The sequence below is a fragment of the Sciurus carolinensis genome, chromosome 19 (assembly GCF_902686445.1).
Source record: "Sciurus carolinensis chromosome 19, mSciCar1.2, whole genome shotgun sequence".
In the NCBI taxonomy this organism is placed as follows: domain Eukaryota; kingdom Metazoa; phylum Chordata; class Mammalia; order Rodentia; family Sciuridae; genus Sciurus; species Sciurus carolinensis.
Window position 1 is genome coordinate 15,534,389 of NC_062231.1, and position 27,301 is coordinate 15,561,689.

At 37.4% G+C, this 27,301-nt stretch overlaps 1 protein-coding gene and 1 pseudogene across 1 annotated transcript in view; one reads left to right on the forward strand and one right to left on the reverse strand.

The window, feature by feature from the left end:
• Window positions 1-17,011, reverse strand: part of Thumpd3 (THUMP domain containing 3) — a 29,619-nt gene extending 12,608 nt beyond the window's left edge. Inside the window, 9 exon segments of the mRNA XM_047534610.1 lie at window positions 1,665-1,732; window positions 3,646-3,696; window positions 3,698-3,743; window positions 3,746-3,773; window positions 5,801-6,274; window positions 13,938-14,015; window positions 15,237-15,525; window positions 16,415-16,469; window positions 16,997-17,011. Of these exon segments, the coding sequence (XP_047390566.1) occupies window positions 1,665-1,732; window positions 3,646-3,696; window positions 3,698-3,743; window positions 3,746-3,773; window positions 5,801-6,274; window positions 13,938-14,015; window positions 15,237-15,525; window positions 16,415-16,419 (1,039 nt within the window). The 5' untranslated portion in view covers window positions 16,420-16,469; window positions 16,997-17,011.
• An 8,520-nt stretch (window positions 17,012-25,531) lies between these two features.
• Window positions 25,532-26,610, forward strand: LOC124970989 (spermine synthase-like; annotated as a pseudogene).
• Window positions 26,611-27,301: the final 691 nt, after the last annotated feature.

A 27,301-nucleotide genomic window follows, 5' to 3' on the forward strand; every position in this document is an offset into this window, starting at 1 on the left:
GATTCTGACTACACAACATATTTTTTAAAAATGAATTTGGATTTTCTGCTTCAGAAGAAGATGCATTTTATAGTACTTCCAAGTTTTAAAGCAAATATTCTAGATCAAATAATTTCATACTTTGGTGAACAAATCTACATACATACCCTGTGAATTCCTTTCACAATTTTCATTTTGATCATAAGTCAGCTTAGGTTTTCCTGTCTTGGTACCTTATGTCTACTTTTACATGGAAATGGCTCAAAAAAATTCTTTTTTGCCTTTATTTTAATTCTGTTCTTTAGCTCTATAGTACATTTCTTGACATATAGTGGCCTCACCTAATTATTTCATAGACATCATGGTTTATTGCTATATAAGAACACTGTCTTGTTTCAGATTTTTTTTTTTTTTTTTTTTTGTGGCATTGGAAATTTGACCCAGAGGTGCTCTACCACTGAGCTACATCACTAGTTCTTTATTTTTGAGACAGGGTATTGCTAAATTGCCCAGGTGGGCCTTGAACTTGATTCTCCTGCTTTAGCCTCCCAAGTATAATGCCTGGCCCACAAATTATTCTTGACTACAACTGGTTTCTCTGTGCAGGTCTCAAGAGTAACTTCTCTAGCTGTCACTAGCAGAACATATAGTCACGTCAACTACTATGATTTCCTTCTTGGATTTTAACTACCAGATCATGGATGTAATTTTCTAATTACTGTCTGGATTATTCTTCCCTTTGTGGGTTGCTTTGGACTTGATCATCTGTCCAGTTTCTGCCTACTCATAGAATCTGTGGAATCGTCCTGCAGTTTTTACCCACTGGCTTTTGGTATACAATATGGAAGAACCTTACTATGTTTCACACAGATTAAATGATTTTACTATGAGCTTCCTTTCTAAATCTTTCTAAATACATAAATGATACTTACTCACTGAAACTGTTAAATGTCCTCTACTTAGAAAATACCTTTCCATTTCTTGCTTTGCTTTATGTGAAAGTAATTGTGAAAGTTATTTAAGAGCGTTCAGTATACAGTTTTGTCAGGCTTAGAAAAATCCAAATAATGCTTACAGATATCCCGCTTCCGATATTCCCCACAACACTGGGGCTAGAACCAAGGGCCTTGTGCTTGCTAAGCAAGTGCTCTACTACTGAGCTACAACCCCAAGTATATCTCCCCTTTTTTGGGGGTGGGTACTGGGGAATGAACTCAGGGGCACTCAACCACTGAGTCACATCCCCAGCCCTATTTTGTACAGGGTCTTGCTGAATTGCTTAGTGCCTTGCTAGTTGCTAAGGCTGGCTTTGAACTCATGATCCTCTTGCCTCAGCCTCCTGAGCTGCTGGGATTACACGTATGCACCACCTGCCCGGCTAGATCTCCCTTTTTACAACAGTACTTACTCCCTCCATGAACCTAAATAGATTAAAAGTAGAATCTTACTTACCATGTAGAGATGAAAAATGCCTTCCTCCACTTTATGCTTATGCTGTCAATGATCCTTTCCTGTGCAATCTACTGACTTATCTATTACAGAAAAGGAGCTCACCACCTGTAATTTTTAGCCTTCTCTGTAATCCAGTCAACAGATATCACTATCTAGTCCTTTGGTGCTTGGCTACTTAAATAACATTCTAGATGGATTGTGTGCTTCTCTAAAAACTAAAGAAAGTTATTACTCTATTGGTATTGCCCCTGTTCCACACATTGGATCAATTATTATATCAGTAGGTTGAGGTGCACAAAGCCTGGAGAATAAAAACAAAACAAACAAACAAATAAAAAACACAGCCTATGTGAAAAAGTTCAAGCAAAAGGTAGGCTTCCACAATGATGATTTCTAAAGCCAAAGATCAAGGATCTATCACACTAGCTTGAAGGAATACCAATCTACATTAAGTTTCTCTATTCTGTCCTTCTAATCTGTTCATGTTCTGTGATATTACTACCTTATACATACTAATTATCTCCTTCCTAAGACAGCTTCCTGGTGCAGCTCCTCTCCTTGTTCCTATCTCTCAACACATTGCAACAGACACCTTGGCAACTCTCCTGGGCTAGTAAGCAACCATATACTCCTCACCATTGCTAATGGGCCTGGGGTGAATACTTGATGGAAAGTACATCACTTAAATCCTTTCTTCCATGAATTTGGAATAAGAGTAAGAAGCCCTAGGTAACACAGGCTGGTCATTTGAAATGGGAAATACATGTATTTATACGAGGGAGCAGTGACGTGAGCAGAGACAAGAGCCCACAGGCTCTCAGAAGAGAGGAATAGCTGCCTAGGTTTCTGGTGGTTTTCCATGATCTAGCTTCTACCCTTTAAACATGGGCTATTTGTGTGTGTGTGTGGTTTCTACATTGCTTCTCCTTATCTTTCTAACTACTAGCCCTCCCTTTGTATAATCATCACTTTATCAAATTAGTTTACTTAAGTTCCTAATATTTGCACCCAAATAACTCTTTGTATCCCTGGCTCCTACAATAATGCCTGATGGTCTGTTAAATGAATGAAGGTTAGGAGCTCTTCCTTAATCAGATGGGCCCCAGTTTCTGATATGATATGTTCCAATTGTGTTGAAATATGACTCTGCAGATGAGCCAGAATAAAAGAGGAATCAAAGGATGGAAGGGAAGAACATAAAGTCATTTAATCACTAGGCCATGCCAGGCACTGTACATAATAGGTATCTTGAGGTCTGGGGACATAGTTCAGGGTAGAGTGCTGTGCCTCGCATGCCCTGGGTTAGATCTCCAGCACAGCAAAAAAACAAAAACAAAACAAAACACAACACTTACACATACACATAATGGTATTTTGATTATGTTTCTGTACTTAATCTTCATTAATAATTCTTTAAAAAGTCCTCAAATCAAACCCATTTTGCAGTTTCAAATCAGAAGCTTAGAAAAAAATAAATGTCTGAGTGATGGAAGGAAGCACCCAATAACAAGGAAAAGGGCAAAGGAAAGGGGTAATAGGTCTTGCACGCTGAAAACTGGGAAATTCCAGGATGATTCCTGGATTGCTATGAGAATAACATTTAAAATATGAATAAGGGGCTGGGAGATAGCTCAGTCGGTAGAGTGCTTGCCTTGCAAGCACAAGGCCCTGGGTTTGATCCCCAGCACCCCAAAACAGAATAAAATTTCTAGATTCACTACACATTATATACATTTTTAAAATCTCTGCTTTCATCTGCTTCACTGCACATAAATGAAATAGCAAAATTTGCTCTGTCTCCCAACATACAACATATCCTTTCTAACATAATTTGGCTACACCATTTAAGAGGCAGATGAAAACTGTCCACTCATTTAACAATAAGAACCTGATTATATTTTATTTTCAGTATCACAAGGAGTCAATATTGGATACAGAGGAAAGAAAACAGATTATTAGTTTTTTTTTTTTTTTTTTTTTTTTGGTAGTGCTGGGGATTGGACCCAGGCCTTGTGCTTGTGAGGCAAGCACTCTACCAACTGAGCTATCTCCCCAGCCCCAGATTATTAGTTTTTTAATCCTTTTCATTATCTACTAATTCCAATACTTTACCAAAAAGAAAGAAAAAAAAAAAAAAATCAGTGTTTTGAAGGGAAAATATAAAGGAAGGTAGGTGCCACTTTAATCTGGACAGCAAAAAATCCACTCCCTTACCTGAGCATCCCATAGGCAAGAGTAGATCTAAGAGTTGTAGGTCCAAATGTGTATATTTCTTCGGTGGAGACTCTCCTCAGTCAGTGCAATTCCCACATAATTTCATTATCATGGATATTCAAGAGAACCTATAATAATGTTAGGACAGAAGGTAAGTTTTAGGATTGTTCAAACTGTACTTTACTAAGACTTTTTTTCTTCTTTTTTGGTGGCACTGGGGATTGAGCCCATACCAGTGAGCTACACTCCCAGCCCTTTTTTATTTTGAGACAGGGTATCACTAAGTTGTCCAGGCTGGCTTCAACTTGTGATTCTCATGTCTTAGCCTCCTGATTGGCTGGAATTACATCAATGTGCCATAGTCCCTGGCTTCTTATTACTGATACTTTGAAGCCTTTTATTCTTTTTTCTTGAGGTATACTCTGCACACTATAAAGTACATGAATCTTAAATATACAGCTCAATGAGTTTTTATTACACATATATACACTACATAACTGCTATGCTGATGAAAACAGAATATTTCTCACACCCTAGGAAGCTCCCCTTGTGTCCTTCCCAGTCAATACTCACACCAAAGGTAATCATTAATCGACTGCTACAACTACAATTAGTTTTAGCATTTTTAAAATTTCACATAAATGAAATAATATATACCAATTGTGATAAATTCAAAAATTTATTCTTTTCATTCTCTGTATTTTTAAGTTGACAATAAGCAGACTTCCCTTCAATTTTATAATGTTTACATATTTTGAAGGCTTATGCTTTTAAATATAATTTAAATTCCTAACTTTTTTGAAAAAAAATTCAGACATACAAACATACAGAAGTGCTACAAGAAGACCACTAGCATAATGAACTCCTAATTATATTCTTCAGCTAGATTAATCAACCATTAACACAGTGCAACATTTGCTTTATAGTTGTTTCCTTAGTATTTTTAAAAATTTAACTCACTTAAGCAATATCATCTCCAACATAATGGCTTTTTTTGGTCTATTTCCTAACAAACTACAAATAAAAATAAAATGTTCCCCAATCTTTCACCTAAACTTTTTTCATTTCATCTACCAATAGCAGCAGCTGACACTCCTATGTATAAGGCACTATTCTACACAATTTATATTCATGACCTCATTTCACATTCATCCCTCCAAGCTAGATAAGGAACCTGAGGCACAAGGACATCAGCTCACTTGCCCATAGTCATACAGCATCTGAGATGGGATTTAAACCCAAGCAGCCTGGCTTCAGAATTTGTCCTCTGAGCCACCTTGTTATGGACACCATTCTTCTAGTTAGCCTATTCATACTCATGCCAGCTTTTTGAGGAAAAAAAGAAAATGGAGAATTGTTCTCTGACATGCCAAAAACAAACAAACAAACAAACAAAAAACCCACTACAAAGACAGTGAGTGACTTGCCCCAGATTCAAATGTCCCAAAAGCAACAGAAACTAACATCCTGGTAAAAAAAAAGTCAGTTGTTAGGGGCCTTTTAAGTTGTCAGAGATTTAAAGGCTCCATTTCCTATTGCCTGCACAGGAATGACCCACTGGTAAATACAAGGAGATGAACCATGCTAAAAAGAGTGTCGGGATTGGGGAATCCAGCAGAATTTAAGAAAAGAGAGTTGGCTCTAGGATGGGTCCTGATGTTGATTTGAGGTCAAGGTTTATTTTAAAAACAGACTTCACTTTTTTGTGTAGCAAAACTCTATAACCAGATACACAAAAACAAATTTTTAAAATCTGAGTTGACTTTTATAACCTGATAATCCACATGATGGAAGAAAAAGTACTAGATTGGAAATTGGAAAACTGAGTCTTGATAACTTCCTGCATCTAATGAGCAATAAACATATACCAAGGTATTCTACTAAATACTTTAAATGTATTATCTCGTTTAAACCGTCAGTATAATCTTAAAGGTGCATTGGCTTCATATGAAACAAGCTCGGTCTTGTCCAATGTTACATATTTTGTTGGAGTCAAAATATGGATGTAGATCTGAGGGTCTCCACAGCACATGGTCTTTGTAACCACATCCTTCTTGCTCAATTGTCCCACTTAATTCTCTCTGATAATGGGGTTTGTGTTCACACAAATCTATGAAAACTTTCTTGAATCTTAACAATCAGAGCCAGTACCTACCTCCACATCAAAGTTAGTCATATCAGCCTTCCACTTAAAATAATCTTGAACAGCACCCCCAAAATCTCTTGCAGCCTCATTTGAGGTAAAGCAATGTTTCTCTCCTGCCCTGTTGCATGTGACTCTAAACTTTAGTGCTTGAAGTTCAGTTTCTTCTTTTGAGTCCTCACTGATCTCATCTTTGCAAGATGCCAAGTCATCACCTACTAATGTTGATACCTCTTCTTTGATGGCTGGATTTTCGTAATAGTCTAAGATATGTGAATCTAAATCATCATTGATGAATTCTTTATCATCTCTCTCATCTAACTTGTCTCCTTGTCCATTATCAATCTTCCCTTTACTGGAATTCTGATTTATCTTCTTGCGCTTTGTTTTTTTTTTCTTGAAACTGGTGTTAATTTTCCATACTTTTAAAGGATCTGACCATGGGAGCTTTCCAGCCAAGTCTTCAAAATCCTTTAGAACTTCTTCCTATAAATGATAAAGAATGAAACCCATTCATTTCTCACCAGAGTAAATAAAATAATGGCTACAATTAAGGAAATTCAAATCTCAATAACAAATAAGGAGACACATATATTAAGCCCCTAAATAGTAGATCAGAAGTAGGGCATCAAGATTAAAAATTTTTTAAAAATATTTTTTAGTTGTCGATGGATCTTTATTTATTTATACATGGTGCTGAGTATAAGCCAGGCAAGTGCTCTACCACTGAGCCACAACTGTGGTCCAAGATTAAAATTTAAGCAGTAAAAAACTATTAAAATTAATAGCTGTGAGAAATTATCTTCAAAGAGTAAAGGTAGGTGGACAAAAGGATAGGGTAAGGGATGACACTTCCATTTGGATCTTTTGAATTTTATGTTGTATGTATGTATTTACTTTAAAAAACAAAGATTTTTAAAAGGAAAAAAAACAAGTGGTTATAAAATGTATCTGTCCAATTTTTAAGTAAGAGTCAACTTTTTAAACAGTAAATCCAGCAATATGCCCTTCTTGCTTAAAGCCCTTCAACAGCTTCCCACTGTAAGAAAATCTGAATTTATTACAAAGCCCAACTTAATCTGATTCCTATTTCTTTTTTTTTTTTGGTGGTGCTGGGATTTTGTGTGTGTGTTAACTGGGAACTGAATCCAGGACTTTGTGCATGCGAGGCAAGCACTCTACCAACTGAGCTATATCCCCAAACTTGTCTATTTCTCTCACAACATTTCAGGATCAACTCTCTCCCTACCTCTGCTTGTAAGATATTTGCTGTGCATAGTCTCTTTGCATTGTAAGCCTCTTTCTCATTACTTAAATTTAAAAGGCACAACCTGAGAGGCCTGTTTTCAGGACTTTTAAAGAAGTCCTTATAAGTCATTCTCTTATTGCTTTATTTTCTTTACAGTGCTGAGCATGGTAAAGATTACTAGGATTATCATCATAAGGCTCCACCCAGAATGTAAGTACATGATAGAAAGGACCTTATCTACCTTGACCTCTGCTATAAGTCACACACCTAGAATAGTTCTGGCATAAAAAAGGTGATCAATAAACACAGCTGTTAAATTATATGTGATTTAATGTCAAAATGGGAAGTACAGAGTAATGCTGTTCAACAGGGCGGCCACTAGTCACACGTAGCTACTGAAATTTAAATGACTTAACAGAAAATTAAACACTCAGTTCCTCCATCATGTTAGCCACATTACACACACTAACATCTAGTGGTTAGCGTGTTGGACATGCAGATATAGAACATTTCCATCAGAAAGTTCTATAACATAGCACAGATGGGTTTTGTTGTTGTTCTTGTTTTTTGTTTTTTTGTTTTATAGGAGATGGAACCTAGGGATACTTAACCACTGAACCAAATTCCCCAACCCTATTTTTTATTTTGAGACAGGGTCTCGCTAAGTTTCTTAGAGCTTCACTAAATTGCTGAGGCTGGCCTTGAACTTGTGACCCTCCTGCTGTCTCTCAAGCCACTGGGATCACAGGCATGTACCACCATATCTTGCACTGTACAGTTACCAAAGATCAAAGTAGAAAGAAATCAGTGTTGACTACTGCGATTTGGCAATGCAAGTGAACACTTTGTCACTACTTGAAACCTGCTGACATAGTATCAAACTTCAGGGTTAGTAAGGTCAATTTTATTTACAAACAACTTTCTTATTATAAAGGGACTCTAGAGGATTGTTTGGTTTAACACGGTGACAAACTAGAAATTTTAGAAACTTTTTAAAGAGAAAAAATAGAAATATCAACTCTTATTTTAAATGAAACAATACAGCATTTATAACCGTGAACTAAAATGTAATGATTTTTAAGTACAGTAAAGATGAAACAGAGGTACAGGAAGACATGGAGAGTGAGGAGGTCTACAGATCTCAGTCAAAGGGTAAAGCATGGTCTACAAAAGGAAGTAGCAAATAAACTTTGTTTGAAATTACAGGAAAGAAGTACATGTACTTATAGAGGGAGATTTCCCAAACCCCCTTTGTACCAAGCAATAGCAGGGGAGAAAAATGTTAGCTGAATGAGAATCTCATAGACATGTAATATTTGCTGACAACAGTCTGATGATGAGGTAGAGCCAGGGAGATGAACAGATCCCTTGGTATTTGTTGGAATCTGGTTCCAGGAGACCCTGCAGATACCAAACACTGCAGGAGCTCAAGTTCCTTATGTAAAATGGCACAGAATTAGCACATAATCTATGCATAGCCTATTGTACACTTTAAGTCATTTCTAGCTTACTTATAATACCTAATACAATATAAATGGTAGGTAAGTAGTTGTTATAATTACTGTTTGGGGAAAAATGACAAGAAAAAAGTGTCATGTTCAGTACAGAACCCAATGTTTTTCAACTATTTTCAATCTATAGTTGGTCGAATCAAACTGGATACAGAGGGCAACTGTGCTATGCTTTATGAATAACACTGAGGTTGCTGATTCCTTGAAGTTAAGGAGAAGGTTTAAAAGCTTATTCGATGGAATGGAAATTATACCTCAATAAAACCATACATATATATATATATATATATAAAAAAAGGAAGAGGAAGAAGAAGAAAGAACTCATTTACCCACAATTATGTGTCTGACCAGAGAGATTTCCCTCTGGCCTGGAACACCTACATGGCTTCTCCCACCACAAGAACTTCTTACACATAGCAGGTCCAAGAGGAACTCCCTCACAAAAAGATGAGCAATTATCAAAACTTAACAACTTAGGACTTATATGAAAGTAATAAAAGGAAAAAGGAGGAAACATGAAAAGAAAACAGTCAAAAGCAGTAATGCCACAGAGCAGATAAAAACTGATAAAACACAATGACATCACAATTAAAATGCACAAATAGAAAAAAATGTGGGAAAAAATGACAAAAAACATAAATAAGGAAATACTCAATGAAATACTGGGGTTGTGGCTCAGTGGTAGAGCACTTGCCTAGTATGTGTGAGGCACTGGGTTCGATTCTCAGCACCACATATAAATAAGTGAATAAAATAAAGGTCCGTCAACATCTAAATATATATATATATATATATATTTTAACATGGTGATATGGAAACTATAAATATATATATATATATAAATGAACTAGAAACTAGAAATATATATATATATATAAATATAAATGAGGAAATACCTTTGTAAATAGAGCTCAAAACAGAGATGTAAAAGCAGAAAGAAAATGAGGAGAGCCACCAAGAGAAAATGAAACAGGAACTTGTGGAGCTCAAAGAAAATGGAATAAAAAAATAAAACTACACAGACCACACTGAAAGTAGCACATGTAAGATACTGCTGAAAACATAGAAAAGGGTGTGGAGGAAAGCAAGGCAAATAAAATGACAATGAGCAAAAAATTAAAAAGAATTAGAGAGGGGGCTGGGGTTATAGCTCAGTGGTAGAGTGCTTGCCTAGCACATGTGAGGCCCTGGGTTCGATCCTCAGCACCACATAAAAACAAATAAAATAAAGGTATTGTGTCCACCTACAACTAAAAGTATTTACAAAAAAAAAAAAAGAGAGAAAAATGATAAATATGAAATATAGTCAAAAGAGATCCCATACCATATATAACTGGTTCCTTTAAAGAAGGAATTTAAAATGATAAAACAAAATTTTTTCAAGTAATTCAAGAAAAATTTCCAGAAATGTAAAATCGGTATATCCTGATAAGGAATTATCAACAATGAGACATATTCTAGTAACTTATTAGACTCTGAAGAGAGGGGGAAAAAAATCTGGTCTTCAAAAGCAAAGAAACAAGAAACCAGGGGAAAAAAATAACAGAATGGTACATACTATGTTTCTATTTGTGTAAATAAGTAAATGAAATACATATAGTCATAAAACAACACAAGAAATTGGTAATCATTTTTGCTGAATGTTCCACTGAAACATTTAATGTCAGAAAAGAATGAGCACTGACCATAATATTTTTAAGAAAGAAAATTCCTAATTTTATACCCAAACTATTAACCAAATATAAGGGTGAAAGAAAAACATTTCTGAACTCATGCATTCAAGAGATAAAAATAAAAATGTAACTAAGGGTAGGAATGCACCTATAATTTATTTAACTATAGGACTAAAAAAACCCAAAAAACAAAAGAAACAAGTGTAGGGAATATGACTGTAAAACAAGGTAAACATTATAAACTGGCATGTGGTTGGAAGGGAAAGGTGAAATAAGATGAGAATAATTTAAGCATGTTGCTCTCCTCATCTTATACAGAGAGGTTACAGAAGTTAGACCTCATATATAAAATATGTTTAAAGGCATACAGGTCAATACTAAGAAAAATAATAAAGATAGAAGGCAGAGGGAAAAGAAACAAGGCGATTTCATCTTTACTCTTAGTAGGGAATCAAAAAAATATGTGAAAATAGTAGATTAAGTACAAAATATCAGGTTGAAGTTATAAAAGTAACAGCTTGGACATAGATAAGAATATTCCAAACTATTAGAAAGCACATGCAGGGGCTGGGGAGATAGCTCAGTTGGTAGAGTGCTTGCCTTGCAAGCACAAGGCCCTGGGTTCGATCCCCAGCACCCAAAAAAAAAAAAAAAGAAAGCACATGCATACCAAAAAAAAAAAACCCCAAAATGCAAAAATAGATTAAAAAACAACGGAAAGGAAAATGTATAACATAAATGTGACAAAACTGTGGCCAAACAGTATGTATGCTATGCTTTCATTTCAGTAAATAAGTAAATGAAATACATATATTCATAAAATATCTCTAGAAGAATACCCAAGAAATTGGTAATAGCAGTTGTCTATCGTGAGGAAATTACATGGCATGGGGATAAAGGGACAAAGACTTACTTTCCACTGATATCCTTTCAGTCTTTAAACAAGTTCATTCTAAGTTCATGTATTAACTAGTTGTTACAACTCATATAAGGCCAGGTATGGCGGTGCACGCCTGTAATCCCAGTGGCTTGGGAGGCTGAGGCAGGATCACGAGTTCAAAGCCAGCTTCAGCAAAAGTGAGGCACTAAGCAACTCAGTGAGACTCTGTCTCTAAACAAAATACAAAATAGGGCTGGGGATGTGACTTAGTGGTTGAGTGTCCCTGAGTTCAATCCCTGGTACCCCCCCCCAAAAAAAAACCCAAAAACCCAAACAATGAAGACTTATATAAATCATCTTTAAAAAACAAAACAAACAAAACAAAACAAAACAAAAAAACACAGGGAGGGGCTGGGGATAAGCACTTGTTCCTCAGCACCACATAAAAATAAATAAATAAAATATAGGTATGGCGTCCATCTACAACTAAAAAAATTTATTTAAAATGGGGGAACTAAATTCATGATATCTGAATATTTAGAGAAATTGTGATTAAACTAACAGGCTTTTTTTAAGACAAGGGAAAGTATAATGATACACCTGTAATCCCAGCTACTCGGGAAGCTGAGGTAGGAGGATCACAAGTTGGAAGCCAGCCTCAGCAACTTAGCAAGACAGTCTCAAAATAAAATGAAAAGAGCTGTGATACAGCTCAGAGGTAAAGTACTTGCCTAGCATGTTTCATCCCCAATACTGCAAAATCAACAAAAAAGAATAAACTCAATGGTCAACAGAATGAAAGCTGAAAGCACGTTTAAAATGAGGTTTTACCCAGGCATTTTGCGATTTAAGTTCACAAAAATGAAGGGCTTGATAATATTTCATGGTCAGACACAGAAGTTTCCTTTGCACAGATGTGAAAATTTGCCTTCATCTTTACTGCTCTTCTTTGGAGACTTCTACCAAAAACCTTTCCTGCAGTTATTTACAAGCAACTCTGCAAAGCTAGCTCATGTAAAATATTCCAAAATAATTAAATTCACCTCCAATTAGAGATCCAAATGACCCAGAGTGACACAAATTTTAGGATGGCAAAAATGAAGGAATTTAAATATTTCTTTAAATTATTATTTAATAATTCTCTAGTAAGTTATGTGGAAACATAAGATTTTCAAAAATGCCTGTTATGAGGCTGGGGATGTTGCTCAGTGGAAGAACACTTGCCTAGCAAGCTTAAGGACGTAGGCCCAATGCCCTGTACTGCACTAAACAAACAAACAACATGTATGTATGTATAGTATTGACTATTAAAATTTCAAAATACTTAGCAGCAAAAATTTCTACAGATTATCTGTTATTCATTAGTTTCATAGGTATGCTTCAATTGGCAATGATTATCTGAAGTATGAAGGGTACTGAGATTGAATGTACATTGGTAGTTAATAAAATTTTAATCTATTTTCAGTGTGAATTCTTTAAGATCTGGCTTTAATTTTCCCATGCTGTGTGTTCATATCAGTATGATTGGTTTTTGATATGTACCAGAACAACCTGTTGGAAATAAAAACTAGAGAATTAAGCATCATATCCCAGTTGGGTTTCTGGTTTTTCTTGGGTACTGGGGATTGAACTCAGGGGTACTTGACCACTGAGCCACATACCCAATCCTATTTTGTATTTTATTTAGAGACAGAGTCTCACTGAATTGCTTAGAGCCTCACTTTTGCTGAGGCTGTCTTTGAACTCTTGATCCTCTTGCTTCAGCCTCCCCGAGCTACCGGGATTACAGGTGTGCACTAGTGTGCCAGGCCTCCCAGTTGGGTTTTTGTGTACGGACTGATCACAGGGTGCTCTACCAATAAGCTATATCACCAACCTTTTTTTATTTCTTATTTTGAGACAGGGTCTCACTAGGTTGTCCAGGCTGGTCCCAAACTTCTGATCCTGCTGCCTTAGCCTCCCCAGTGGCTGAGATTACAGGTGTGCAACACGATACCTGGCTCACTGCTGTTTTAAGAAAGATTGATTCTAAGATATGCAATAACATTGATTAAAAAAAAAAGTATTTAAGCATCTGACTCTAAACACCTGACCAAAAATGAATGTGGAAAAAAATCTAAAGGTGTACTGCAATCTATTTTCAACCTTCAGTTTAAGCAGCAGCTGAATATTTAGGACTTAGATGCTAAATACATGTTGGAGACAAGGCAGTTGTCCTAACAACTGAAGGAGTGTTTAAATATTACTTTGGTTTTATTTTAAGAAATGAAGTTAGAGAAGAAAACAGGGAAAAAGCAGAATAGTGAGGAAGTATTATTTGTAGATGGTACAAACTATCACTTGTTCTTTAGTTCACACTGTGGAAGCAATTTTATTTTGGAAGTGTGTGTGTGTGTGTGTGTGTGGGTATTAGCAAAGCTCATCTAAAGTTTACATCTTGAGTAAATCAAATAATTTTTCAATTCTGATTTTTTTTTTTTTTGTGGTGGGGCTGGGGATTGAGCCCAGGGCCTTGTGCATGCAAGGCAAGCACTTTACCAACTGACCTATATCCCCAGTCCTCAATACTGATTTTTAAAAGCAAACTTTGGGATGAACTGTCAGTAAATATCTGAAGTCTTACTATAAAAGAAAACCTGTCAGTGTTTATTATAACAGTAGAGATAGGGTCACTGATATAGCATATGCTTAGCATGTGAAAGGACCTGTGTTCAATTACCAGCACTGGAAAAATAAAATAAAAACAAAAAGCAACAGTAATACAAACTGTGAAAAGTAGAAATAATGTCTTTAAGGAAGATGGAGAAAATCAGTTATCATGTTTGGGATAGCTTACCTTTGTATTTTTGAACTGGTAATCTTGAAACTCCTGAACCACCACAAATAAATTATCAACTGATCTCAGACAATGAACCTGGGGAGAAAAAAATGTTAGAAACGAATTTCTGAGAAAGCTTTTGAGTTACACAAGCTATCAACAACTGAATATTTAAAAATTAATACAATGGTTTTAAAGCACTTGATATCTTTATTTTTATTTTAAAAATGCCCTATCTTGGGCTGGGGTTATGGATCAGTGGTAGTGTACTTGCCTAGTATATGTGAGGCACTTGGTTCGATTCTCAGTACCACATATAAATAAATGAATAAAATAAAGGTCTATCAACATCTAAAAGTTTTTTTTTTTTTTTTTTTTTTAAATACCCTATCTTTTAGTCTTCCATCTGTTTAGTTACCCACCCATTTCTGCTTTTCCTTGGAGAAAGAGAAAAACAGATCAAAGAATAGAAGCTTGAATTGTTATGTGGGCAACATGGGTTTGAGGGAGAAGGGAAAAATGAAGAAAATCAAGTGGAGCTTTGTAATATTTCCCTCATGGCTTTCTATGGTATACCATATATTACAGTGGTTAAGAGTTCCAGTTACAGTACCTATCTTCATGAAGCTGTTGAGGGTATTAACTAAAATATTAGATGTAAAATCCTTGCTTGCCAATTCATCCCACAAACAGTTCCAGGATTACTACTATATACCAGGCATTAAGTGCTTGGGACATACTGGCAAAAAATCCCCAGACAGCAATTCATGCCTTCATGTTGCTTGTGTGGTAATGAGATGTATCATGGTTTTTGTTACAGCAGGTGAGCAATTTGCTGATCTTCACTTCAGTGAAGTGATTCTTAATTACTTTTGAGCAAGAATATCTTTGACGCAGGCTTTATCACCAAATTTTAAACCTCAGCTAGATGCTGAAATAAATAAAAAGTATAGTGGATACTCAGAATTTCTTCCTAAGGCCCATAGGATTCTTTCAGTGAATTCAACTATCAGGAACTGCTACTGCTACTTCTAAAATTTTAGAAAACTGAAACATATTTATGTTTAAATTTTAAAGTTTTTATATTTATAATTTAGTTTTATATTTAAATGTTATAATATATGGAAGACACAAACTGAAAATATAGTCCTAACTCACAAATCAGTACCTAATAGAAAATGCAGCAATACTTTGAAATCACCTAACCTAGACCAGTGTAAGGAAAAGCAAAAGGGATTCCACAGGGGTCTATAAACTAGAAAATAAGTATAAAATGACCAATTTAGAAAACGACTTTAAATACGGCTTCATTCGAACCTGAGCCAGACTTTCCACTGGAATGTCAAAGTATATCTTGCCCCGGTCTTTGCTGATTTTGCACGGTGACCTCAATTTCTCTCTCACTTCATCGGCAGCTGTCTGCTCAAAGCCAGTAGGTACAGTGGCTCCAATAGTGACATGGAGATTCTTGGGTTCACTTCTGATGTCACTTTCTGTCACTGGTATAGATCTCTGGTTGTCATAAACGTTCACATCCAGGAGCTGGTTAGTAGCTTCTTGAATGTCAGACATGTCAGCAATGATTCCAAAATCACTAATACAATCCCTTTAAAAGCAGTACAGAAAAAGAAATAAAGCCCAAACATAAATCATCTTGTAATTCAATTGCAATTAAAACATCTGCTTTGGAGGGTAGGAACAACAAGGCAACACACCGGATTAATTTACCAAAGTTAAAACAGTTGAATACATAATGGCATAGTGTGCAGGTTGTAGACCCTGATATCATTATTAAATAAGCAATACAGGAACCATGGTAGAGGAGACAGACAAGAGTATTTCCACAGCATGCAATGTTGGTCTGTGGTCATCTAGGATGATTAAAGTCATCTCACAACTACGTTAGTTAACAACAGAAATAGAGACTGCTGCATGCAGCCCATTGAAATATACTTTTGCATCTTATCCTTTGTTTTATTTATTTATTGGTACCAGATGATTGAACCCAAGGGTATTTAACCAGAGACACATCCCCAACCCTTTTTATTTTTATTTTGAGACAGTGTCTCACTAAGTTGCTTAGGGTCTCACTAAATTGCTGAGGCTGACTGGGAACTTGTAATCCTCCTGCCTCAGCCTCCTGAGTTGCTGGGATTACAAGCATGCACCACCACACCTGGCTCAATTTTGTCCTTTAAGCTAGTAATTACAAATGTAGGGCTTCGTAGTTTCAGATAGACATGGTTTGAATTCTTGCCTCCACCATTCATAGGCTCAATGACCTAAAGCAAATCAATTGTCCCAAGCCCATGAGAATTAGATAATCTCTCTCCTAAACTGTTGGGAGATTTAAGTGAGAGTAGCACAGTGTAAGGTCAATGATTAAAACTTGTTAATAAGATACCTATTGTCCTCTCTCTTGTGAAGTATGTGGTGACCATGCATTAAAAGATTAACTGCACTTAACTAATAACAGCAAATATTTGAAAGCCTACCACATGCCTGACTCTGGGGTCCACGGATAGACAGCAGGAAAGATCTCTGAAATATCTGAAAAAGTAAATCAAATTAACTATACTTGATCATCTGTGCAGGCTAGGAGGGCGAAGGAGGAGTTAGGGATCAATATCTCCTATCAGATTCTCAAAGGGTTTGTGGACTCAAACAACTTAACTTGACAGACCATCTAGGCTTTGTGCTAGATGTTTAACGCTAGGAAGTCAGTTCCTGCCCTTAAAGAGCTCACTATTACTGTGAATGGGATCTGCAACTTCTACCTAAAAGACAGCTTAAGCTAGCGAAAAGACGTCCTGTCAAAGGTCAGAGGGCTAATCAGTGGCGCTGAGTGGAGTAAAACCCACGTCTCTCTACTCCCACCCTTCCGGCCCGCGCACACGAGTCCCGCGGAGGGGTAAAGGCCAAACACAAGCAGCAAGATGGGCTCCGACCAGACGCGCAGGATTGAAGTCCGACCCCCGCGCAGAGGGTGGCAGGTTCTCCCTCTCTCCCTTCTTCCCTCCCAAGGCTGCAGGACCAGAGGCGCCACGCACGGCCACTCCCACCCGCCGCCCGGTTACCGGCCGCTCGAACAAACCCTTCCGCCTCCGTCACCCCGTGGCTCCTACGCGCTCAGATCACGCCGCCGGAAATCACCTCATCTCCTCCGGAAACGGAAGTCAGGCTGCGGGTCACGGCGACTCCACTAGCTAGGGGCGGGCGCCAGCACAAGATTCCAGAGAAGAAGGTCGTGCGCAGAAAACTACGTGCGACAGAGAACCGGATACTTTGTAAACTAAGCTGGTAGAACTATGGGCCCTGTCGCCTGTCAGAGCAATAGTTCCGTTTGCGGAGTTCTTTGTCATGCTGACGCTGTTATCATTTCACACATGCCATCTCTTTAGAGTCAACCATTGTGAAGGGGTGTGGGCTGATTCCCCTTTTAATGCCGGATAAACTGAGTCTCAAAGACATTAAATATCTTCCCCCCGCCCCAAATGTCACGCACAACAATTTAGAGACAGAGCTAGGACTTGAACCTAGGTGATCTGACTCCAGAATTCGTGCTCTTAATTCCTTAGAGCTGCTCAAACTAGTTCCTGATTTCTATATTTCCTTAACTGTTTTTACAGTGACGGTATTGTGTAATTTTTTAAAAAAATTTAAAAGTTAGTTCATTTTTTCTTCCTTTTTTTTTTTTAAGAATTAACCTTATTTATTATTATTTTTTTTAATGTGGTGCCAAGGATTGAACCCTGTGCCTTACCCACGGTAGTCAAGCGCCCTACCACTGAGCTACAACCCCAGCCCCCAAATTAGCTTATTTTCAAAGGACACTTTTCCACTCCACAACAACAGAACCCAATTAAAAACTGGACAAAGGGGCTGGGATTGTGGCTCAGTGGCAGAGCACTTACCTAACATGTATAAGGCAGTGGGTTCAATTCTCAGCACCACATAAAAATAAATAAATAAAGGTATTGTGTCTGTCTACAACTAAAAAAATTAATTAAAAAAAACTGGACAAAGGATTTGAATTAGATATTTTCTAAAGATACACAAATGACCAACAAGCACATGAAGAAATGCTCAACGTCACTAGTCATTAGGGAAATAAAAATAATGTAATAGCTGTTGGAAGGCTAAAATTGAAAAGCAAAATTTGGACAATTCCAACTCCTAGTGAGGATATGGAGCGGTGGAGGAACACAGAGATTACTGGTGGGAATACAAAATGTTCTACATTGGAAGTCAGTTAAGCGTTTTGTCAAAAAATTTCACTTAACTCTGGTTCAGTGAAACAGGCCTGTAATCTCAGCAACTGGAAAGTCTGAGGCAGGAGGATGCAAGTTCAAATCTAACCTCAACAACTTAGCAAGACTCAGCAACTTAGTGAAACCCTGTCTCAAACTGAAAAATAGAAAAGAATTGGTGATGTAGTTTGGTGGCAAAGCACTCCTGAATTCAAGCTCCAGTTGGGAGAGGGCCATTTAACATAGAGTCACCATTTTATTCAGTAATTCTACTCATAGGTATATATACAAGAGAACTGGAAGCAGATGTTCAACCAAAAACTTGTATACAAATGGGCCCATTAACTTTATACATGTAGCCAAAAAGTGGAAACAATGAATATACACAAGAGCTGATGAATGGACAACTGTTGTACATTCACACAATGAAATATTATCTAGTCGAAAGAAAGATTAAAATACAGGTACATGACACAGCATAAATGCACCTTGGAAACATTATGTTATGTGAAAAGAGAAGGCATATGCAAAAGACCACGTACATGTCTTCATTTATATGAAATGTCCAGATTAGGCAAATAAAGGAGATAGAAAGCAGATTAATGGTTGCTTTGGGTTGGGGGCATTTGGGAGTACATAGCTAAAGAGTATGGAGTTTCTTTTGGGATGATGAGAATATCCTGGAATTAGGTATCAGTGATGGTTGGACATCATTGTGAATATTAAGAAATACTGGCCAGGCACAGTGGTGCACACCTGTAATCCAGTGGCTCTGAAGGCTGAGACAAGAATTGCAAGTTCAAAACCAGCCTCAGCAACAGCGAGGTGCTAAGCAACTCAGTGAGACCCTGTCTCTAAAAAAAGTACAAAATAGGGCTGGGGATGTGGCTAAGTGGTTGAGTACCTCTGAGTTCAATCCCGATACCAAAAAAAAAAAAAAAAAAAAAAAAAAAACCCAAAAAACTAAATTATATACTTTAAAATATTTAAAATAGCACATTTTCTGTTATGTGAATTTTATCTCAATAAACAAAAGAGGAAACTGGTGTCAGGGAACGCTTATCAGTTTTCCTCATCTGCAAAATACTTCCATCCTAGAATTGTTGGGAGATTTAAATGAGATTAACACATTGTCAAGCACATATTTAAAATAGATGGTACCCTTAAAAATAAATAAAATGAAAACAAAACAGTTACTAAGTTCTGGCCAGATACTGTTCCTGCAAAAGGCGCTTAGTAGGCTCTAAAACTTGAAACCTATTCTCTATTTTTTAAAGATAAATCATCAAGCCCTGAATAGTCACACACACACCTGTAATCACAGCTACTTGGCAGGATGAGGCAGGAGGATTATAAGTTTGAGGCCAAAATGGGAAGTGAAGCAAAACTCTACCACACTAAGATGTTTTTAAAAAGGGCCTGGGGGCTATGGTTGTAGCTCAGTGGAAGAGCATTTACCTAGCATGTGTGAGGCACTGGGTTTGATTCTCGGCACCACATATAAACAAACCAAATGAAGTCCATCAACAACTAAAAAATATTATAAAAAAAAGGGTCTGGGATATAGCTCATTGGTAGAGTACACTTGGGTTCAATCCCCATTACTGTACCCCCCACAAAAAGATAAATCATCAAGATAGCATTAAGTGAGACCATTTGACCTAATGAGAGGAGTTAAAACATCAAAAATATTCTCTTGATCAGATTCAGTGTAAGTTAATGCACACCTTTATATTATCTAAAATCATGTCCCACAAACAGGTCTCACACTTGGAGAAATGTTGCATAAAGACACATTATCCACCACTAGTATTACTTTGGGTCTGTCATTTAATCAACAAAATTTGTTGAAGCTCTGATATGTGTCAGGTACTGTTTTAGGCACTGGGGATAAACTGTGAAAAAAAGAAGTCCCAGAGTGTCTGAACTCCTATTCTAGAGCTTATATTCTAATGAAGAAGACAGTACAATAAACATGTATGTTTCTGTGATAAGTTTTAAGGGGGAAAACTAAGCAAGGTTGTGATAGAGGTAAAGTGCTAAAGATATGGATGAAATCACTTGTTTTATGTCATGTCATCAAAAACCTTTTTGATAAGTTGACAAAGTTGAGCCTGAAAGAAAAGAGAGCAAGTCATTTAGATATCTGAGGAATATTCCAGACATGCTCAGCAGAGTCTAGTAATAGCTGAGAGATCTGTAAGCCTGGGAAGGAGTAAGTGAGGGAGATAGACATAGAAGATAAAATGATGTGAATACCTCAGATAGGCCAGTGTTTTACAGATTATCACCATGCCTTACAATTAAAAAGGATCACTCTGGATCCTGTCTAAAGAATGGCATGGGACAGGGTTTGAAGCATTTATAAGCTATTTCAGTGATCCAAATGAGAATGATGATGGTTTAAACTAGAATATTAGGGTTGGGTGTGATGAAAATTGTCAAATTCTGGTGTATTTTCAAGGATTAGCTGGTTATTGCTGATGAATTGGATGTGGGTTTGAAAAGAAAATAAAGAACAGGAAATTTGAGGGTCAGACCTTGGAAGATTTTCTGGTCCAGAGTAATCAGGTTGATGCATGCTGAAGAACTCGGGCCAAAATGCCACAAAGGCAGTGTAAATGGACATATTTGCTCAATAGGGTTTATTGCAAAGCCTAATAGTATTTTAGTTTAAATCAGAAAGACCCTAATGATCTGTTGTGAAAAAATTGACTAAAATGGGTCCTTGGTTAAAAAAATGCCAGTTTTGGACAAATTCTTAACACATGTGGAAATGGAAACCCCTAATTTCTTTATGACTCACAGTAGTGGTTACATAAAGCTGAAGTGGCCCCCAAGAAAACAAATGCTTAAATTTCGTAATTTGTATTAGATGTAAAGTATGTAGTGACACAAATTAGAAATTCGGTGATAGCTATTCCTGTGGACCTAGATATCTATTTTACACTAATATCTGTATATATATATATATTTTTTTGGTATGTGTGTGTGTGTGTGTGTGTATGTGTGTGTATGTGCGTGTGCGTGCTGCTGCTGCTGGGGATTGAAGCCAAGGCCTCAGACATGCTGTGCTCTACCACTGAGCTATATTCCTAGCCCAGCCCTTTCTTAAGATAAACGTGATCATGATTTAAAAATCACATTGTACCGCCATTCCCCTGCCCAGATCTATCTTCCTTCTCCTTTTCTCCAGAGGCAAGGACAATTAGCTTTTGCTCTTAGTTCATTTGGTGATTACCTCCCTGTCTCCAAATAACATGCATGTAGTACTGTTTCTGCTCTTTCAATTTTAGTTATTTTCTGTGGACTTTGTTATGGTACTTAAGGTTTTGCCTACTAACTTTACCACATTCCTATCTTCCCCTTCCTTCTCCTGCCATTACAGTTACAACCCAATACAATTTGTTCCTCTGCTTTAAATTTATATGTGAAAGTGATAGGTTAAGCATCTTGTTCTGTCAACCTCAGACAGCATCTCTTGGTCCTCCACAGCAGTATATGGTTAGGGTTTTATTAGCACTCCTGGCCTTTCCTCTAGCTCTCCTCCTTTCTTTGTGCTTTCTAGTCTGTTTTGTTAGAGGATCCCACTTGGCAGGTTGGATTCCTTTGGGGATGTAATTGAAAGAAGGGATGTCACTACACCTGCTTCTCTCTCAATAAGCTACTGAAATTCCATCTCCCTCTCCCCCACAAACCCTTTTGGAACCTCATTGGGAAATGAGTGAGGTGTCTACAATCCTATTAATGAAATGATAGTCTAAGAGCCCATGAACCTTTAACCCAAAAGACCTTTGTCCTGTGTGTTGTTACAACTGATTGTTGTAAAACAATCAGCTTTGGCCGTGCCCTGAACAAGTGCTGGTATTTACTTTTCCCATGCTCTTTTAAGCCACTGACTGTAAAAAGTTTAGTAATATAACCCCTGTGAGAGCTCAAGTTGTAATTAGTGACATTACAGTGCATTTGAGAAAATTCACTGGAAATTTATTGGTTCTTTTTGAATTGCATATTGATAAGTTGATTTTTTAAAAAAGCAACTCATTCATTTTGAACAGAACGAATTGAGATCACAACTCTGAAAAGAGAAGGAAACGAGCTCGGTAGTGAAACACCGCTGCCACCTAGTGGTTACTTATGCTGAAGCATTGTGGCTCTTTCAAAGCACAGAAAACATAAAAGGAATTGAGTTAGTATAGGACACAAATCCAGCCAATGTCCTTAAGCTGGGAAGCTTCCATTACCTTCTCCCTTTGTATAATCAGAAGAACTAAGAGAACATTAGCAAGGAACAACGTTGCAGATAAATGTAGGCAGCCACCAGGTCTTTAGCATGAAATGGCAGCTGCAAAAGGAAGCAGGAAGTAGAAGTGCAAGAACTGAGCAAAGGAGTGTCAACAGTGGGGGTCATGCAGCAGTAGCATGGAACCAGAGGCAAAGCAGGATCAGAAGCAAGGCTAGAAGGGACAGTGATAAAATCACAAAGGCTCAGAATCATTGAGCTGTGACAACCCTGGAGACCATTGTCTTGGCACTGTTATAGTGCTTGACTTAAAGTAATGAGCATACTCAGATCAATAATAGTACTCAAAGTTTATAGAACACATACAGTTGTCCTTAGGCCTTGCAAGGAATCTCTTCTAGGACACCCCAGGGATACCAAAATGCAAAAATGCTGAAGTACCTTACACAGGTTGGGCATGGTGGCACATGCCTGTAATCTCATTGATGCAGCAGGCTGAGAAAGGAAGATTAAAAATTCCAGGCTAGCCTCAGCAAGGCCCCAAGCAACTGAGTAAGACCCTGTCTCAAAATTAAAAATAAAAGGCCTGGGATATAGTTCAGTGGTAAAATATCCTAGAGTCAATTCTTAGTACTAAAAAAAAAAAAAATCACAAACAAACAAAGCCATAATATTTACATATGACCTACATATATCTTGTTATATACTTTAAATCATCTCTAGATTATTTAATGCAATGGAAAAACTGTGTAAGTAGTTCTTTTGGTATTGTTTAGTAACCAGAACAAAAAATTTGTACACGTTTAATACAAAAACAAAAGATATTTTCTCTCCATGAGTGGTTGAATCCATGAAGCATAAAGTACAGATACAAAGATGACTATCTTAGGTCCTTGCAGAGTTTTATGTGTATTATTTCATCATTGTCCTGTTGGTAGATACTGACATCAGTTCTATTAGATAAGATTCAAACAAACCAAAGCAACTTGACCCTAGTTTCCGCCCTGGGAACATGGGGTTCAAACCCTTCAACTGTACTGACCTTCATGTTGAAGGATTGTGAATTGGAACTCTGAGTCAGTTAAGACCTGATCCTAGATCTGCCACCTAATTCTTGGTAGATATCAAACCTTTCAGGAACTAGTTTTCCTTGTTTATAAAATAGGGATAAAATGATGACTGTCTTAATAAGTTGCTGTGAAGATTTACTGAGATAATGTAAAGTTTCTACCCATGGCAAATGAACTAGGTGACCTACAAAGATAGTTTTGATAGTTCTTTTCATTGTTCTAAGTATCTGTACTCTTCTCAGCAAGAGATGGAATCTGGGCTGGACCTATCACTTGCTTTGCCCTATAGAATGTGCCAGGGTCTTTTTTTGGCGGAAGGGGTGGGTTCTGGGAATTGAACTTAGGAGCCAGTGACTGAGCCACATCCCCAGCCCACCTTTGTCCTCTTTTCTATATTTTCCTTTTTCTGTCCTTACACATCTATTCTCATCTCTTCTTACTTTTCTTATTTCTCTCTCTCTCTCTTTTATGCTGAGGATGGAACCCAGGGTCTTGGCACGCAAAGCACATGATCTACCCTGAGTTTCACCCCCAGTCCCCTTGCCTTTCCTATTTCTATTCCTTACTGCAATAACTCATATCCTCCATACAGAAATACAAACTCCAAAAAGGAGGAAATTTTCATCTACTTTCTTCTCTACAAAATATTCTTTGCTTCAAACCATACCAACACACAGAAGATGTGTTACAAATATGTGTTGAATGCATTAAATAATGCATGTAAAGCTCTTAGAACAGCATAGTGTAGATGATGCTCAACAAATATATTGCAATTGAGTATTGTAATAAGATCATTCACATTTATCTTTCAAAATGTTTGATCACTTTTAGCCTTTTTCTCTTTTCTTTTCACTTTTTGCCCCCTTCTTTTCTTTCTTCTTCCATCACTGTGTAATCTTTCCTATCTTTACTGAGGTCTGCCAGGGACCCTCATAGATGTTGCTTTGCCTTACATCAGAGGATGTGCAGAGAAAACTTTCTGAAACTTTGTCTTGGACTGAATGTAAATGTCTGTGATTCATTACTGATTTAGGATTGCACATAAAATTCTGCTGTTCAGGTGAGTCCAGTTTGATGCAAATGAATATTTTAATCAGAGTCCTAGATGAGTGAAAATTGCACACTAATTAAACCTAACAAATGCCTGACTGTACATGTCTGTGAGTGTGTGGGTGTTTCTAGTGTCTGTTGGTGAGTAACTATGCTGCTCTTGGCAGTAGAAATGTGAGCAGAATCATACAGGACTAATTTAACCAATCTTCTTTTCTCCTCTTTCTACATTAGGGAATGGAAATGTACTAAAATGCAGTGGTCTAGTTCTTTCTCAGGCTGATAACATTACAGAATCCCTGTTGAAATGCAAGCTAGGCTGGTGGAAATCAGACTCCCATGTCCTCTTCTAGGTTGTTTGTCGAGGTAAATTCCATACATTTTGAAAGCATGACTTCCCAGGGCTAAATGGAAAAATAAACTTTGAATCTATCACAGGAACCAATTTTACAGATGTCTCAGTTTCCTTGGTTAGTAACTCATGTAGGAAGATCTGGCTTCTCTTTCCTTCTAGTCTTTCATATTCAAATCAGGAGCATTGTGAATCTTCTGGCCCCTGGCTTGGTAGCTTGGGCCCAGTACAGAACAGTATTAATGCAGTTCTCAGCACAGCCTTGTTTATGTTTAGGTTATACTCACAGTTAGCACAGACTTCTTAACCCTGTTGATGCTTAACAGAGTCCCGAATATATTCTTCTGTTACCTAACACTAATATTTTAAAAACTCAGAGTTGGAAGGAGAAGGGGTGCATCTTTGAGTCACCCTGTCATCTTTCAGGGTGTTTTCAGCTCATTTCTCCCTCTAAGCATCTGATCATCTTACGGGCAGTTATTTACTATGCCTCTTTACTGGTAAACCAAAATCATAAATCTAGTCAACTAAACTGAACTAGGGAAAGGAGATTCTGAGGCATCAAGCTATTTCCCTGTCACCCCCCTGTCGCCCCCCAATCTTCTGTGGCTGCTTTCCCCAAGTATGGCACAGGGCTTCCCCTCACTATGGCAGCAGCCAGGCATAGCACGATAGACTGTGTGCTCGGTGCCAAAGCTCATGGTGAGACCATTCTAAAAGGCCTCCAGTTCATTTTCCAGGAGGAGTGGATGGCAGAATCAGTGCATATCTGGCAGGATCATGGCTATTTAGTAACCTACACAAGCAAAAATGGCAGCTTTGCCAATTTGAGAATTTATCCACATGGATGGGTATAGTTGGACCTTCAGAGCTATGACAGTAATACATAGGGCAAAGAAGGAATTGACAGTCTTGTGAACAAAGTAGAAGAAAGAATGGAAGAATTGAGACAGGACAGTACTGGACAGTGAAGCAATTATCACCCATAGTTTGAGGAGGGGCAATCAACAGATATTGGCTTCCTGCTGATTGGCACCTGGTTGAGTGCAGCATAGATGAAGTGGTATATGATGAAGACTCGCCTTATCAGAACATTAAAGTTCTACGTTTGAAGTATTTTGGAAATATTCTTAGTGTTGATGTTAATTTGGCAGAGAGTGATCTGGCATATACCCAGCTCTCGTGGGCAGTGGCAAAGAAAATTACACTGGCAAAGATGTGCTGATTCCGGGAGGCAGAGATGGGGGGATGGTTATGTGAAATAGTCAAACTGAAACCAGAGATGATCACTATGGTAGAGACTGACCAAATGGTGATGGACAGATGTAAGAAATATATGGGAAAAACACGTGGTGACATCTTAGACAATCTTAAAGGAGAGTGCTAAAAGAAGTCTGTATTCCAGTGCTGAAGAGGTATGCCAAAGAAGGAAGAGAGTTTGATTATGTGATTAATGATTTGACAGCTGTTCCAATCTCTACAACTCCAGAAGAATATTCTACATGGGATTTTCTCACATTGATTTGTTACCTCTCAATGAAAGTATTGAAATGGGATGGAAAGTATTTTACACAGGGGAACTGTGTCAATTTGATGTAAGCCCTGTTGCTCTATGAAGAACCGCTCAGGCACCTCTATTGTCCTATGGAATTCTCGAAGAGACTGTGTCCCCTCATACTTGGAATTGTGGGTATTTTACACTGTTTGGAAGATGAATATCCCTTAATCATGTGTGCTGAAAACAGCTTTCCTGACCTCCGAATGCTGTACCTGACATCAAAATGAGCTGGGCAATTGATTGTGAATTCCTTAAAGTTTTCTTTTAATTATTATTTTTAATTAAAAAAAACAAATGAGGGCTGGGGATATAGCTCAGTTGGTAGAGTGCTTGCCTTGCAAGCACAAGGCCCTGGGTTCAATCCCCAGCACCGCAAAAAAAAAAAAAAAAAAAAAAAGAAAGAAAAGAAAAGAAAAGAAAAATGTATACTTTGATGAGCTAGGGTGTTATTTTTTGAAACTCAGCTGAAAGGCAGTTAGTACAGCAAAGACTACAAAGTGCACTGACCTCCTAGAATTTGATTTTTGTTACTTTTTAGTTAAGTGTGGGTTTTTTCCCCCTCCCCATTTTGGTTTTAGTAGGCCTAAATTTGGATGTTTGGAGGAATGAACATTATTGTTTTGTTCTAGAGGGAAGTTCTTGATGGTGATTTCTCTTCCCCAAAATGGATTTAGATATTAAAACGGTGCTTATAAGAGAGTTAAAAAAATGAATAGCAATGCTTTAATTAAAAATGACAAAAGAGACAAAAAAAAAAAAAAAAAAAAAAGACCATTGGTTCTCACTTAATTGGACCAGAAAACCCCAAGATACACTATCCTATCCATTCTGCTTCTAATGGGAAAATAATTTCATGATA